This window comes from Gekko japonicus, unplaced genomic scaffold, assembly GCF_001447785.1.
Source record: "Gekko japonicus isolate JY-2015 unplaced genomic scaffold, Gekko_japonicus_V1.1 scaffold277, whole genome shotgun sequence".
NCBI classification, from domain to species: domain Eukaryota; kingdom Metazoa; phylum Chordata; class Lepidosauria; order Squamata; family Gekkonidae; genus Gekko; species Gekko japonicus.
The window spans coordinates 950,854-967,761 of record NW_015168055.1 but is presented as its reverse complement, the minus strand read 5'-3'; the positions used below and the strand labels follow the sequence as shown (position 1 = coordinate 967,761).

Below are 16,908 nucleotides of genomic sequence, written 5' to 3'. Positions count from 1 at the left end.
GAAGTTCTGCTGATTTTGATATGATGTACTCCTAAGTGAGTGTGCGTAAGATTACATTATTTATCTGTATTCTGTGCACTGGGAAATCTTTTTTTTCCCCTAACATGTTCTTATGAGTCTTGATCTTAGTTTGGGCACACCATAGAAGAGTAAGTTCTGCAAGACAGAAATGGCTTTTGCTAACCTTGGTGTAGAGTCTCTGTTTACAAATGAATAAGATGAGTGCATCCCTGTTAGTTTTATTTGATTTCTCTGCCACTTTCAATACAGTTGATCATTCACTGCTGTTGAGGGGTGTAGAGTATGAAACGAGGGGAAGGGGACTGCAGATTTAGCCTTATGATAGTTCGAGTCTTTTCTAACCAACTGTAATCAGAAGTTGGTTGCAAGGGATGAAAATCAGCATTGTGGGACTTATTCTGGGGAGTATTGCAGGGTCCCATGCTCTCTCCTTTGGGATTCAGGGTTTATATGTGATCCCTCAGTGAGAGTGTAGCTTTGGAGTTGGGTGTCATCGGTACATGTCTTATTAAATAAGCCTCCAGATGCCGCCATCTTGGGCCAGTGCCGTACTGCCACAGTCAGATGGCTGAGGGAGAGTAAACTGAAACTGAATCCTAACAGTACAGAAGTGATGTTGGTTGGTTGGTTGTCCTTGACTGTCCTTGGACTGTCCTTGAAGGGATTATACATCAGATGGGTGCAGCTTTTTTGAGTTTAAGAGTACTGTTATATTTTACTCTGTTAACAAAGCAAATCAGGCGGCTAAAGTGCATTTCCCAGCTGTATATATCCCAAAAGCTTTTCTCCTGCTTGGAGACAACCAATCTGGCCAAGCTGATCCATACGACAGGAACCTTGATTGTGTTTAACTTTTGTAGCATGCTCCATGTGAGGCTGTCCTTGAAGACTATTCAGAAACTTTGTGTTAGATCCAGACTAGATTTTCTGCTCATGAAAGGCACTTCTGTTAGTGGAATAAGATGTTCCTGCCTCCCACTGTGCCACTGCATCCCACTGATCTCCCCGAAATGCTGCTCTTGAAGAACAGGAAATCCTCAGGAACAGCTTGAGAGGCAATCATGGAATTGCAACAGGAAAAAGGGAATTTCGTGGAAATTACCCCACTTCTTTCCATTTGCGGAAAATTTAATCTGGATCCAAATGTTTAATTGGCACAAAATGCAGTAGTTTCTTTGCTCTCTTGAGCTAACCGCTGGGAGCGTACTACTCCCATTCTGTGATCTCTCCATTGGTTGCCAATTTTAGTCCAGGACTTTTAGGAGGATATTGTTTTTGTATGCTGACTTCTCTGTTGAGAATAGTTTTAGATGCTGAAGTTGCTCTTATTTTTCTGTTTATTATTTGTTGATGATGTAGATTGCTTCATTTTGTTACCTACCTTGAATTCCAATTTTCTGGGGGAAAGGTCGGTTTATAAATAAACAAAATCTTCATGGTCTAAGTAAATTTAGCAGTTGGGTATTTCAAATTTTGGCCCTCTTCCCACTTGCTTATCTTTGTTATGTTTACTGCAGCAGTCAAAAATAAAGTCCCATTCCATGGAGCACAGATCCCAAGAACAGCCTCTATTACAGCCCAAACAAGTAAGTTATTCCAAAAAAAACCCTCTTGTTAATGTTGCTAGGTGGTCGTGGCATGGACTCTTTACGTGTTTAAGTGAAGGAGACTCTTAACCAGTCTGTATTCAGGTTTGTGCAAAGAATTGGTGGGATGTAGGTATAGATATGCTTCCAAATTATAATCATAAAGCTGGCTTGGGCCACTGATAGTCCACAGCATCTTTTTAAAATTTTGAATGTGTGGTGGGGTTGTACATAACATGAGCCTATGATATTTATTTATTTATTTATCCTTCCATTTGTATACCGCTCACCCCCTGAGGGCTCTGAGCGGTTCGGCGGGTCACATATTTAATCAGTACAAGTCCTAACCTAGGGCCACATATGGGGGGGGGGGTGACTAACCTACCAGGCACCCTTTGTAGCGAGTTGTTTTTCCTGTTGTCTGCGGGCGACATCCTCCTGGCGCTGGTCTTGATTTACGACTTCCTGGCTGTTGCGACACCTTCGAGTCTGGGCCGAGCGCACGTCCACGCATGCTCGCTGTCGGCCTCTGTCCATCAGGCTCCGGCCTGATGCAGCTGAAAGTTTGTGAGCGGTCCTCAAAGACCCCCAAATATGCACCAAAGCTTTAGCATATGTATAGAAAGTTTAAACATTCTATGTTTTCAATCCCTAATGGAAACATGCTTTTCATTACACTGTTTATAACCTTGTTCATATGTGTTTCTTGCTGGCATGTATTTATCATGAATTATCCAATGCATAAATACTTGTTCCTCTTTCAGGATATATTGGGGATTCTTCCTGTTGGGAGCCCATTGACATCTAGCATCTCCTCTAGTATCACCTCTAGCTTGGCAGCAACACCCCCAAGTCCAGCTGGCACCAGCAGTGTCCCCGGCATGAATGCCAATGCCCTTCCATTCTACCCAACCAGTGACACAGTGGAGTCTGTGATAGGTAATATCATTTGTGCACACTTATTTCTGGGCCCTCAGAAAAGGGATATCAAGGCATAGGAGCAGGAGGAGCATGTTAGAGGTTCTTTTTGTAAAATCCATGTTTCCCTTCTAGACAAATACTTTAAATTATACTGTTAAAAGCCACATCAGCTACAACAGAGAAATGATACAATCAATATAGAGTTGCAAAAAACTTTACCGTACAAGAGGTAACATTGAAATCAGAATCTGAAAGAAGTCAATTAATCTTAGATTCAATAGCCATACTAGACTCTGGAATTAGAGAAAATAAAGGCAAAAGAAACTTTTCCCTAGCTTCAGCTCTCAACAGGCAGTGCAATACGTGCTATAGTCTCAATTCTTCCCAAAGAACACAGGAGTTACCTTTGCTCATTTCAAAAGATGTAAATTCTGTTATAATGTGGTAAGACTGTGAATGGAAGATTATGATTGCTCCTGACTTTTCTCTGATGAGAACTGAACAATCTGCCTGTTGTATTTCATCTTACCCCATGCTTGTTGAATTCACAAATCTCAAAATTGTTCCAAAGTGCCACTACAATAGACCAGTCCAGGATGTATCCAACTTGTGTAGGCCTTTATATGAACCTTATTTGTGCTTTTCTTCTTCAAAAGTGATACATTATTTATGAATCTCTGTCCTCCAGCTTTCTCAAGAATTCTCAAGGAGAGTAAGAGTCCAGATTGTGCAGGGCAGACCTCTCTTGCTTTTTCCCCCTTCCTTGGCACAATTTTATTTCCTCTTTAAGATATCCCTGCTTGATGCTGGCCTCTTATTCTCTAGGCATATTAAGAACTGCTTCTGATATAATCCTGTCCCAGAAGGACCACGGTCTTAAGCAAGCAAACAAATAGGTGTTTGGGGGGGGCATCATTTATTGAGCTCCTGACACTGTGCTTCTTAAATTTTCAAATAGGGATTCTACAGGAAGTTCTTGAGGAGACTAGCAGTCCTTTTGAGTATATGTCAAAATACCCCCAAAATAACCTTTCTGACAAACCAAAGCGAAGGAATGAAAATTATGGAAAAGGAATTGGAGAGTGTTAATTGAGAGAGTGTTTATGGAGATTTTATAACCCCCAGTTTCTGAAATAACATAAATGTGAGCCATCCTATCCTTTTTGAGACAACACTGTCTTTCGTGGGGCAAACTGGTTAGGAATAGCATTGGGAGAGACCCTTCCTGTGCAGGCTTGCTCCATCTCATCCCCAACTGGCAATGTCCATGCTATTGCTGACCCATTGTTGGGCCACCACTGGCTGTTGCCTGCTTGCCAGATTTTGCTAATCCATTTCCCGTTCCTCCCTCCTTGCCTGACTGCCACACACAATCCTCTTCTTTCCACTACCATATCTGAACCTCATTCCTACTCTGCCCATCTTTTCTGTCACAGAATTGCAACCCAAGTCACTCCTGCACTGTGGAATTCCTGAAAGTGAAACATTCCATGCACTGTGGCAATTCCTCCTGAACACTAAGTTTACTAAGTGACTGAAATGGGCAGCTGCCTACTTCACTGGTCATGAAAATATCTCTGGATATTCTTCTACTCAAAAGATGAACTGAACAACAGGAGCTGCAGAGTGACGTGTTTCACATTGCTGTTATTTCTGATGTATAATTTTTGGGAAGAACCTGACGCTGAAAGTCATTAAGATTCAAAGTAGGCAACAGAAAGTGATATGAAAAGCTAACTTGACGATAGCAGCAATGCACGGGGGGAACAGGGCCCTGTAGATTCTGCAGTCCAGAGCAGTGGCATCTCTGCATGTAGGCTGTTTGGGCTTCCCTGTCACTTGAAGTTGTTGGTCCTTTTTGTAACATATAATTGGTGCCTCTGTCTGGCAGAGTCTGCCTTGGATGACCTGGACCTGAACGAATTCGGAGTGGCTGCCCTGGAGAAGACATTTGACAGCAGCTCGGTGCCCCACACGAGTGGCATCATGATAGGTACATGAAAGCAACAGAGCTTTCTTTGATCTTCTGCCAAGCAGGGTTTGCCCCATCAGCTGGCTGAAGCAGCCTAACAAGCTCACAAAACCAACCCTATTATGTGTCTATCAGCAGCCAATGAGAGATTTTGAAGCTGAAGGGCCCTCTCATTGGCTAGCAGATTGGAAATATCTTCCATTGGTTTCATACATCCCAGTTATGTTTATGGTACAGGCATGGCTTATTTTGCTTTATAGTACCTTAACAGTGACAAACTAAACATGTTCACAAAATTATGAGTGTGCATTTCATGAGGGGAACCCCTTATTTTTTGAAAAATAATGGGAAACCAATTGGACTGGTAACATTGTTTTGCTGTCACAGGACCATGGCAAGGCATTATAGCTGCTCATTGACAAACTACCACATATGTATTTCATCATTTTGTACGTGGCCATTTTAAACCAGCATTCATTTTTTTTCCTGTCTCTGGTTGTCCAGGTGAAAATAGTCCTTACAGATTTACTGTGCCCGTTACAAGAATCTCTCTATTCAATGACACAGATTCTTGTGTGTGAAGTAAAGCCATTAACAAATTGGTGGGTTCAGAACAGCTACTCACTGTTGCTTAGAAGGTTGGTTTCTTAAGGCCATATCCATCAGCTTAAACCCAGTCTTCCTTGGTACAGTGTCAGACATTTCAGACCACTGTGGAACTCTTTTGCAATGGTCATCTGTCCACACACAGTTCCATTTCACCATGTCTTTCCCCAATATTGTTTCATGTTTGTGCAGTTACATAAGTCAAATAGCCTGCTGCTATTCACTCCTCAAGTGACACATTCCGCTTTCATAAAAATAGGTTCCTCTTTAAAGAAGTAGAATTCAGCATGTGACACCTGTGCTGTGATATCACATTTATGGTGATTCTGGCTAAAAACAATTTAGAAGCAGCTGAGATGACGTGGCTGCTGTTCATAGTGCAGACTGAACAAGTCAGATGAGTCAGAATGGGACCCAAGTTGTGCTTCTCCTACTGTAGAGTAGACATGGGCTTGGTTCTCCTGTAGTGGTAGCCAACTGGCTTTTTTAAAAGGAAGCATATTTAGAGATTACACTCCACTGATCAGTAAAGTGATGCAGAACTTGGATTATGTTGTCATGGCGTACCACGTCCTCCTACTACAGCCCCATCTAGTTGACTAAGGGAGAGAAGAAGCATGGTAGAGATGAGTAGTGTGATGTTCCAGTTGCTTCTGTGCAAAATTGCAACTATTCCATGCCCGAAGGACACGGCACATAGGCATTCCTCCCATAGCCACCCTGGGCCCACTTTGATTTCTTAACTTTCTTTGGTGTGGCTATCCATTTCCAAGGTTTATAAGCACAAAGAATAAAAATTTGAGTTTAAACAAAGATTTAATTCTGATATTCTCATGACTCTTTCAAAGCCAGCCAATTTCATGACAGTGGGTTTGATTCCTGTGCAGTGCCATGCACTTTTCTGGACTTCTTTGTACTTCAGATGCTGATGTGATTTCCTCTGCTTTTTTATTCTTGTGTGGATATAGGATAAATAATTAAAGTATTGATAACGGATCTGATTTGCTGGGACACCTTAAATTAATACTTTCCCCCTATTTGATATATGGCTTTTCCCTTGATGCAAAGCCTTTGAATCTTACAAAGCAAACTGAACACTTTTCAAGTGACATTGAGACCACACTTCTTATCCCTAACACATGGGACTGTTTGAATTTGCAAGGACATGCTTGGAAAGCTGTATAATGGAAAGAAGCCATTTTCAATTCAGATCATGGTCCTTGAAAATGTAGTCAGTTCAAATAATCTGATACTGTGTTTCCTCTTCCTATGAACACAGTCTTAGATGCCCATTTTCACTTTATCTAGAGACCTTTTTTGCTATAGAGAAATGTAGCAATCAGAGATATATTTGTAGTAGAAAATAGTGTCAGAGTTACATTTAAATATGCATAATATAGGTTAGGGTATTGTTGTTGTGGAGACAAAAAAATGCAAAAAGTCATTTAAGTTCTCTTATGACAGTCTTTTAGTCTCCGAAAAATCCTTCATGCATTAAGCAGAGGTTGCTCTTTCCCAAATACCATGTTTTGCACAGCAAGCATCCAACTAAGTTTCCATACTACCTTCCTTGGCCTGTGGAACAGTTCCCATAATGTTCCTCCCCAAAGCAGAAGATGAGTGTGGACTCCCCCATCCTTTCCTGATGCAGAGCTAGAGAGAAGCAAATGCCTGCTGTTCAGATTCCTGTGCTGTGCTTCCACTCATAACTCATGGCTTCTACATTCCCATCCTTTCTGTGTGTTCTTTGTCCAGGTGGGAGTTTGCTGCAAAGTTCTGCTCCTGTAAATATCCCTGGGTCCCTTGGAAGTTCTGCCTCCTTTCACTCTGCCTCTCCTTCTCCACCGGTCAGCTTATCATCGCATTTCCTTCATCAGCCCCAGGGACACTTAAGCCAATCAGAAAACACATTCCTGGGGACATCAGCCTCTCATGGATCATTAGGTAAATGGCCAGTGTGTTTGTGAGAGTAAACATGTTAACATTTTACATACCTCTCTATACCATGTAAGTATTTTCTGTTTATTTCAGCTTTCATTTTAATGTCTCTGTTGCCACCTAACATGCCTTCTCCCCCTAAAAGGAGGACACACAAAACCTAAACCATGCCCCAAAAGAATTTCCCCCATACAGCAAAAGTAGAACACCAAGCAAGAGGCGAGGCAGAAAATCAGCCCAGGAGAATTAAAATCCATAAATATAGCATGTCAACAACCATAGGGTCCCTCTCATAGGGAAACAGTTTGTGTGTGTGTGATGTTAAGTGCCATCAAGTCACAGCTGACATTGATGACCTTGTAGGGTTTTCAAAGCAAGACACCTCCGGAGGCGGCTTGCCATTGCCTGCCTCTTGCGTAGAGACCCTGGACTTCCTTGGAGGTCTCCTAGCCAAGTACTAACCAGGGCTGTCTGGTTTAGCTTCCAGGATCTGTTGAGATCAGGTTTGTTTGTCGGGGCACGCGGGGGGTGTGGGGGGGGGGGGGGGTACAGATATGTAATACTGCTGATATGTTTAGGTTATTTGATTTTTCAGGTTTACGGTTATTGGTTATAGCTACTGTTAATGCTAAAAATCAAATATTCTAAGTAACTTAAATAATCTCTAAAAGAACCTTGTGATTCAAAGTATAACAAGGCCTCCATAGTTCATGAATATTCAAACAGACCAGCGGGGAAAGGTACTCCTTTAGGTCCTGAAGCTTATGCAGGAGTACCTTTAAGTATTAAATCGGTAGTTCAGCAGTTCGAGACCCGGGTGCCGCATGACGGAGTGAGCTCCTGCCAACCTAGCAGTTCGAAAGCAAGGAATTGCAAGTAGATAAATAGGTACCACTTCGGTGGGAAGGTAACAGCGTTCCGTGCGCCTTGGTGTTTAGTCATGCTGGCCACATGACCACGGAAACGTCTTCGGACAGCGCTGGCTCTTCGGCTTTGAAACGGAGATGAGCACCACAACCCTAGAGTCGGACTCGACTGGCTTTCGAGCAAGGGAACCTTTACCTTTAAATGTGTTCAGCATACTTCCCTTCACCATAAATAGTTCTTCTGCTTTTAGGGTTGGATTCTCTGGTGCTTAGAGGCTGTGATGTTCTGGCACACTTGAGACCTAGCATCTCCATTTCAAAGTTAAGCCTTTGGCTGTTTTTAAGGCATTCCTTCCCTGATGTCAGTTGGAGCCACATTAAATATGCTCTAGAATGGCCAGATTAGTATTTAACTCTCAAACAGGCATTCTTCACATACTTATAAGCATTACTTCATCATTACCATGTATTCTTGAGCCATAGCAATAAAATAAAATTCTTGGTTGAGCATTCGTTACGTATTGAGTTAAAATACACTGATACTAACCGAGGGATAGCTATAGTAACTGAACAGACCTCTTAAAAATGTGCTACTGTTATTTAACAATGGTTTGAGCACTGCACGGACTGTGTGTTATTTTTTCTGCTAAAGAAGCTTCCAGTTTAATTAAGATACATGACAGGAACTAAGAAGCAATAGGGAGGATGGCATGTGGAAAGACTTAAAAACTAGATACCTGTTTTTAAGTTTAAAATATTTTCATGTGCTTAATCGCATTTGTCTGTCACATCTGTGCAATCACCTGCTTTCTACAAACTAAATCCATGGTCCATGCACTGGAAGCCTTTTCAGGCTCATTTCAGTTTATTTTTAAGGGGATAGTTTTCACATATACTAACTGGGGATCCCAAATGCATATGGCAGGGGAACGGGAGCATGCATATACTCTGCTCCAGCCATGTATATGAAATAATTTTTAATGCCGTTTGTGTACACATTTGTGCATGTCTATGTCCAGTTTGGACAATCTGTGCCCCTCAGAAAGGTGGGGGAGAGATTGCACATCCACAGATGTATGTGCATTCTTCTTGCATCACATAGTGCTTCATGCATAACAGGATTTCCAACTAATGAGTGTGTGGCCTAGCCATATAAAAGTTATCTGCATTATTGGTTCTCATTAGGTTGGTGATTAGTGGAAACGGTATTTTCAGTTAACCATTTAATAATGCATTGTTTATTGTGTGAAAATGTTACTGGCAAGGTTATGACTAGAATCAGGGCGAGTTCACATCAGCCATATTTAATAATAGTGCAAGCCTTGGTCTCTGAGCTCAAATCAAATCCTGATTAAATTCAATATGAAGTAGAAAATGTTTAGTAAGATGCCTGTGTTATGGTTGCAAATATTTTTCTAGGCTTCCCGTCTGATTTTGCATGGGAAATGTTTTGTCCTTTTTAAAAGATAAGAGGCAGCCCCTGCTCCTTCATGGATTTTGTCAACCGCCCTTACTCTCTAAAGCCAAAACTTTATTCACATCTTTTCATTAAAATTTTGCGACCTCTGGTACAAGCAGTTACAACAGAGGTCTGTATGTTGTTCAGTGCGTTTTTTGCTAGGGTTTGGGGCAGGGTTGCCAACTCTGAGTTGGGAAATTCCTGGAGATTTTTTTTGGGGGGGGAGCCTGGCGAAGGAGGAATTTGGGGAGGGACCTCAGCAGGCCACCTTCTCCAGGGGAACCAATCTCTGTGGCCTGAAGATCACTTGTGATTCTGGGAGATCTCCAGGCCCCACCAGAAGGTTGGCAACCTTAGTTTGGGGTAATGGGATTCTGTTATGATGCTGCACATGTTTGCAATTGTACCTGACTGTATTCAAGGTCCCCATTTTTAGACAGAAAACATCATAAGTGTAAACTTTTTTAAAAATAACATTAACCAGCACATCTTGTTACATTCTCCGCCTTATTCTAAGATCTGATGCATAGACAGATTTCTCTGGTGTCACTTGAAAGCAGACCTTCAAACTGACTTCTGAGAAATCAGCAGATCCAGTTTTGGACACTCTATACTGAAGAACTAAATGCAACCTAACACATTATAGTAGTAGATTACTACATTATAATAATAAATTATGGTCAACGCAATCCTATGCAAAGTTATTTCGGCCTGTCCATTGATTTCAGTGGGCTTAGGTAGGAGTAACTCTGCATAGGATTGTACTGTTTATCAAGTATTCCATTGAATAGTTCTGGTTTGGGTAAAATTGAATGGATTTGTTATATTATAAAGAAAACTGTGAGCCTCTCTTTAGCAGTATATGCCAAAGACAAATTGTGAAAAAGAAATTTGGGGGAAAGACCTAGTAAATTTCACACACGAAGTAAGAAAGTTGATGGGTGGCATGTTTTTTTTTTAAAAAAAACACTGCCCATGAAAAGCTTTGTAGTTTAATAAAGACCACATCTATACCAGAGGTTCTGTGCATGCCTGTTTTAAATTCACTCTGATGTTTATCTCTATTGTGGTGTCTGCACTGTGCTGTGCACCCATTCTGTATCCATCTACACTGATGAGGTAAAATACAGAGCTCTATAGATCAGTATCTGCACTAGAATGCCACGTATCACGTTGCTCTTGTTTAAATGGGGCACACTTACCATTCCTCCTGCTTCAGCCAAAGAGGTGAACAACAGTGCAGCCATTCCTTGTCTCATTAGACTATCTGCCTTATTCTAAGACCTGTCTCATGACCAGGTTGCTCCCTGGAATCCCCAAATGAATCCTGTGGAAGATTGAATCCTTTTATTCCTCTTCCCAGAAAAGGATTGGGCCTGAATTTCATGCAGGGAAAGGGGTTAGCAAGAAGTATTTGTGATGTAACTTCTTTTCTCTGTCTCTACATGAAACAGGTTTAAATGGGATGAACAGCAGTATATGGGAGCACTTTGCTTCTGGAAGTTTTTCGCCTAGTACCTCGCCTGCGTTCCTGTCGGGTCCAGGGGCTGCTGAGCTGGCCAGACTGCGTCAGGAATTAGATGAAGCTAACAGTACAATAAAACAGTGGGAAGAATCTTGGAAACAGGCCAAACAGGTAGTGTGCAGTAGCAGGGAGAGACAGGGTGGTTTGCTAGGATAGCAGTGGTGACAAGTAGTTTGGAGTCCAAGATAACCAACAGAACTGGAGGATGTGGCATAGTTCCTCCACATTGTTTTCTTAGCTTTATTTAAGATGCATTTACTAATAAATAAATAAAGAACCAGCTGGTATTGTAGACACATGGAAAAGTAAATTGCAAGTTGTGATAGAGTTTGAAAAGTTCAACAGAAAACTTTCTTGAACTCTTCTATAAGTGATGTGTTCTTCAGTTTGTTTGAGTACATCTTTCTAATTGTTCATACTGCCTGCTTATGTATATCAGTATTCTGCTCAGTGTTTAAATAATTCAGTACTCACCCTGTGGCTGAGCAGTTGTGGTTTGAAGTAGAGGCATATTCTGAGTTCAAGCTACCTTAAGTAAATGCTGGGTAAAATGCCCCTTTTGTGGGACTGGCATACACTCACCCTAAGCCAGATTGGCTAGCAGTTCTTCTGTCTGTCTGTCTCTCTCTCTCTCTCTCTCTCTCTGTCTGTCTGTCTCTCTCTGTGTGTGTCCTTGTGTGTACACATATGAACACAAGCTGGATGAGACCAAAGGCCCAACAAGTCCAGCATTATGTTCACACAGTGGCCATCCAGCTGACTCTAGGAAGCCTGCAAACAGGATGAATGAAACAGCATCCTCCTGCACATGCTCCCCAGCAACTGATACAAAGAGGTGTACTACCTCTGGAACTGGAGGGAGTAGATATCCATCATGACTAGTAGCTTTTGATAGTCATGACCGCAGTGAATTTGTCCGTTCCCTTTTTAAAAAGGACAAAAAGAGGGGGTAAGAGAAAACTTAACCCAGAAGAATGAATGAAGAGCCTAGAAAGTTAAATGAATCCAAATTAAAGGGCCGATATTTAAACAACTGAATATAAGACATGAATATTGATCAAATATACAAAAAATACATGTATTTATTACAAAATGATTTACAAGCAATTACAGGCCCAAATATAGCCTCAATACAGATTAAAAGAGCCAGTTTGGTGTAGTGGTTAAGTGTGCGGACTCTAATCTGGGAGAACCGGGTTTGATTCCCCACTCCTCCACTTGCACCTGGCTGGATGACCTTGGGCAAGCCATAGTTCTGATAAGAGCTGTTCTTAAAAAAGAGCAGTTTCTGTCAAGAGCTCTCTCAGCCCCACCTACCTCACAGGGGGTGATTTCCCACAACCGCTGCTCCGCGCTCACTCTTCTCTTTGCCCCAATGGTATGTGTCACGCGATTTTCCTTGTGTCTACTCAATCCAGTTTTTTTTGAGGATTGAGTAGACGTGGGGAAAATCCCGCGAAGCTGCGGGGCAAAATGTGGCCGCATAGCAGCTTGTGTGAAATTGACACGTACCATCAGGGCAAAAGGGAGGAGTGAGCGTGGAATAGCGCTTGTGGGAAATCACCCAGGGTGTCTGTTGTGGGGAGGGGAAGGGAAAGGAGTTTGTAAGCCGTTCTGAGACACCTTTGGGTAGTGAAGGGCGGGGTATAAATCCAATCTCTTGTTCTTCTTCTTTTTCTTCTAAAATCATAGAGTTATCTCAAACAAAGACCATGGTTTTGTATGTAACCCTGACCAAACGTATTTCGGCCTTATGGCCTTCTTCAGTGGGTTAAGCATCATTTATGACACATTAGCTCCAGACATTGCAATATGGTATCTGACTACGGCAGAAGGTGATTTCAAATGAGGCCTCTTAATTATATCTCTGCCTTGAGTCATGGACATTGGTTAGAAGTAAGTAATTTCAAATAAATATTTTGAACATTACTTCATGTTATAACTATAATATTATAAATATTGCATCAAATTTAATTATGGGGGAAATCCTCCTTTCCCCCCCAGAACAATCCCAACTTGGTCCTAAACATATTGAGTAATTGTTGCAATATTACTGCAATATCTGGATCTAATTTGTAATGACTATGCTTGACCACTGAAGAAGGCCATAAGGCCGAAACGTGTTTGGTCAGTCGTACATAGTCTTTTTTTGAGAAAACTATCATTTTAATCTGTGTTGAGGCTATATTTGGGCTTGTAAATGCCTTTAAATTATTTTGTAATAAATACATGTATTTTTGTAAATTTGATAAGTATCCATGTCTTATATTCAGTTGTTTAAATACTGGGCCCTTTAATTTGGATTCATTTAACCAGGTTCTTAATTCACTCCTTTTTGAAAGCCTTCCAAGTTGGTGGCCATCACCACATCCTGTGCCTGTGAGTTACACAAGTTAACTATGTTCTGTGTGTTTAGAAGTACTTCCTTTTGTCTGTCCTGAATCTGTATGTATGTATGCTTATATAGTTGTTTTTACTAAATTCGTTCCTGAGGTGGGGCTGGCAGACTTCTCTGGTTTCAACTCTATAGCTGGCTTAATCTGTAGGGAATTCTTGCATTTAGTGTTTTATTGATTTTAGTGAGTTTAGGTAATGTATTAATGAATTTGTTTTAATCGTAAATCTGCATTATTGCAGATCTGTATGTCTGGAACCCACCCTGAGCCTGCTATGTGGGGAGGGTGGGATACAAATCCAATAAAATAAAATAAATACATAAAGTGTGGATGCCTGGGCTAGGTATTTGATGTCTTTGTTAACCCTGGTGTTCTTCCCATCATCCGTCCCTAACTCCTGTTTCTGCTGCCAGAATGATGAAATGTACTTACACAGGAAATATATAGGGAGACATATTTTACGAGATTAAGGGTGCTTAAATTTGCTAGCTTAAGGGACCTGTTTACACAAAAACTGGTCTACCACTTTGGACAGTTACTGTAAAAAGGCAGTTTTGAAATGGAGGAGAAACACTCAAAAATCCAAGATGTGTGCACATGGCTTGACAGTATTGTGCGGCCTACAATGTGTTTGCTAGGACAGGAATTATCCAACAATGAAAGAAATGTTGGTGTACCCATGTATGATTCCGAGTCTTCATACAGATAAGAAAGCTGTTTCATATATTTTAATAGAACCCTTCAGAAACGTTTTGAAGTCTGTAGGCAAGAGCAGGAGATGGGAGAATTCCCAGCCCAGCCCCATTTCCCCCTTCCCAAATTGCAAATACCTGGAAATAGATTATCCAGAGGAAGCAAGCTGAGGATTTATGGTAATTTCCCTGCCTTTGGGATACACAGGCTTGTGATGCTTGGAAGAAAGAAGCAGAGGAGGCCAACGATCGTGCCAGCACAGCAACTATGGAATGTGAGCTAGCCCGAGAGCAGAGGGAGGCCTTGGAACTGCAAGTGAAAAAACTCCAGGAGGAAATGGAGAGAATCCACACTGGCCAGGACCCCCAGTTCCTACGTGCTCTGTCTGACCTAGAGACCCTCTCCCTTTCCACACTCTATACTCTCCAAAAACAGCTGCGTGCCAACTTGGAAAGAGTTGATAAGGTGGGTTTAAATGAGAGATTTTGTTAAATATTCACCATTAATCACATTTACTGTTTTACACTCTAAATAACATGTTTTTTTAATATCTGGGTGGCTAGGCGCTAACAAATGTTCAATTCTCAGAAGGGGGAGGTAGTTTTTTTCCCCAGAAATCCTCTGGGGTAGCAGGGAAGGATTAAACCATAATAATTATTGATTGTGCTTCAGTTCGTAAAAAGGAGTGACATGTTTACAAGTCCCTCTCCAAATTTTTACAAATAGACTTAAGGAAGTTCAGACCATCTTGTAAAAGGTTTGCCAGGTGAGTTGCTGGATGGCACTTCCTCCCTGGTACCTACACCAGCAGCATCTCATGTACAAGGAACTCTGGGACATGTAGTTTCCAGAATACCTGACACCTGCAGTGTGGGCATTCCTTAGGTTTCCTGGCACTGAAGACACTGTTATTGCACCATTCTCAGTACTGGAGCCCTTAAATGGGGCCAGGAGGATCTTTGAGGGAAGAAAAGGGGGCATAATTTAGGGGCTGGGGAAGGAGGTTGAATCGCAAACGGGAGGTGCTTGGTCCTTATTGCATTTTCAGTGATATCATTGGCAGCACGATATGGTCCAAATCTGGAATTCAGCTCAGAAAAAAATGAGTTGTCTTCCTCAAGTTTTGGGGAAATATTTGAGTTTACAGAGGACAGAAATAGTGCACTTCCCCATCCCCCTTAGTTTTTTTTGGGGGGGAGGGGGGAGGAAGAATTGTTTTCGTGGTACAAGAGAAGTTGTTCAATGTCCTATAGCACTCACCAGTATTCTGCCATCATAGGTCCATCTGTAACTCTTAATAATTGTGTTTGAATGGGGGGGGGGTATTGGAATGACACCTCATTTCCCCAGAATCCACCCTACTGACCCAGCTGAAAGTTGCATATGTGGTGTTTCCCAGGGTCTGTAGTAGTGAGGAAGTTGTGTTGGCTGAAATTAAGCAATTACAGCATGTTTAGTCTCAGCCAGGGCTGCCTTGCTGAGTCTTCTTGTCTGCCTGCTTGGTAGAGCCACGAGGCAAGCAAAGTTTCTGCCAGTACGCATGGACAGGCATGGGGGCTGGTGTTAATGCGAGGGAGGGGAAACCTTAATGGATCCCCCCCCTCTCTATTTACATTTCCCTGAAAGCCAGTGTGTCTAGTGGCCAATATATTTGATCAGGACTGAGGAAATCTGGATTTTGCTTTCCACTCGACCATGAAATTCATTGAGTGACCTTGGGCCAGTCATTCTGTCTCAGCCCAACCGACCTCAGAAGGTTATTTTGAGGATAAAATTAAACAAGGGAAACACTGGATCTCCTTGGAGGAAGGGTAGACTAAAAATGACATTGCATATGGCGGCTTCCCACTGCTACTCAGTTGACCCATACAAAGGGAAAATGTCCCACATTTCTTAGACAGTTTTGTCGTGGGTGTTGCAAAGCGTTGTGTGTTCATTGACAATCCATGTTGGCTTGCTTTCTCTTTCAGGCAGTGTTTCAGATGCAGTCAGTGAAATGCCTCAAGTGCCAGGAAGAGAACCGGGTGGTACTACCGTGCCAACACACTGTGCTGTGTGAAACGTGTGCCGAGGAGGGCGAGTGCCCCATCTGCCATCCCAACAGGCCACACGCCCTGCAGTCGTGACCCTACTAGGACGCTTGGTTTAGCATATCACATAGAACTTTTTAACTTTATATATATATATATATATTATATGAATATATATATGAACATATATATATATATATACATAAAAACAAAAATTAGTTGCAGAGCACTTTTTAATACTTTGCATCTCCCATTTAAAGGTGTCCCATCTCCCCCACCACCTACCTGGCCTACACTAATTCTAACTCCTTAGGGACTTTTAGAGTTGTTTTTAATACAGATCAAAGGGCCATTTTCAGAGAGTCTCTTTCCCCTCTCTCTTTCTATTTCAGATATAACCATTTTTGGAATCTTTTGTGGGTAGAGATGTAGAGGAGGGTGAAGAGGGGCTTCCCGATGCTTTCCAAAGTAAGAGCTGGACTTGTGGAGAAAAGAAGGATGGAAATACAATTTCTGATGAGGTTGATATCCCCCCTCCCCTCAGGTCTTGCTGCATCACCTTCTAGTATTTATAAAGCACCTGTTTTACTCTCGTTCCACCTCATTAGTTCTCAATAATAGAAGCCCCTTTGAAATCCTTGCCTGTCCAGAGCTTCACTCGTCTGGAACTCTTGTCAGCCTTCAGGAAGTACAAGGAACTTTGCTTACCTGTTTTAAAATACAAAGTTCACATTTTAAAAGACTTTTTTACATATTTCTAGGTTTCTACTACAATAATGGAAGGGGTTTAGGGAAGGAAGGTGAATCTGAAAATGAGTCAGCAAGGTCAGCCAATGATCACGATATAATTTTCTCAAAAACATTACTTATTTGTGAAGCTTTAGGTTTTAGAGGC

At 41.8% G+C, this 16,908-nt stretch overlaps 1 protein-coding gene across 1 annotated transcript in view; it reads left to right on the top strand.

Moving 5' to 3' along the window:
- Positions 1–16,109, top strand: part of UNK (unkempt family zinc finger) — an 85,673-nt gene extending 69,564 nt beyond the window's left edge. The window contains exons 11-17 of the mRNA XM_015414469.1: positions 1,539–1,607; positions 2,372–2,546; positions 4,420–4,521; positions 6,862–7,050; positions 10,824–11,005; positions 14,191–14,448; positions 15,954–16,109. Coding sequence (XP_015269955.1) covers positions 1,539–1,607; positions 2,372–2,546; positions 4,420–4,521; positions 6,862–7,050; positions 10,824–11,005; positions 14,191–14,448; positions 15,954–16,109 — 1,131 coding nt within the window. The remainder of the gene's footprint in view (positions 1–1,538; positions 1,608–2,371; positions 2,547–4,419; positions 4,522–6,861; positions 7,051–10,823; positions 11,006–14,190; positions 14,449–15,953) is intronic.
- The last annotated feature ends 799 nt before the right edge of the window (positions 16,110–16,908 follow it).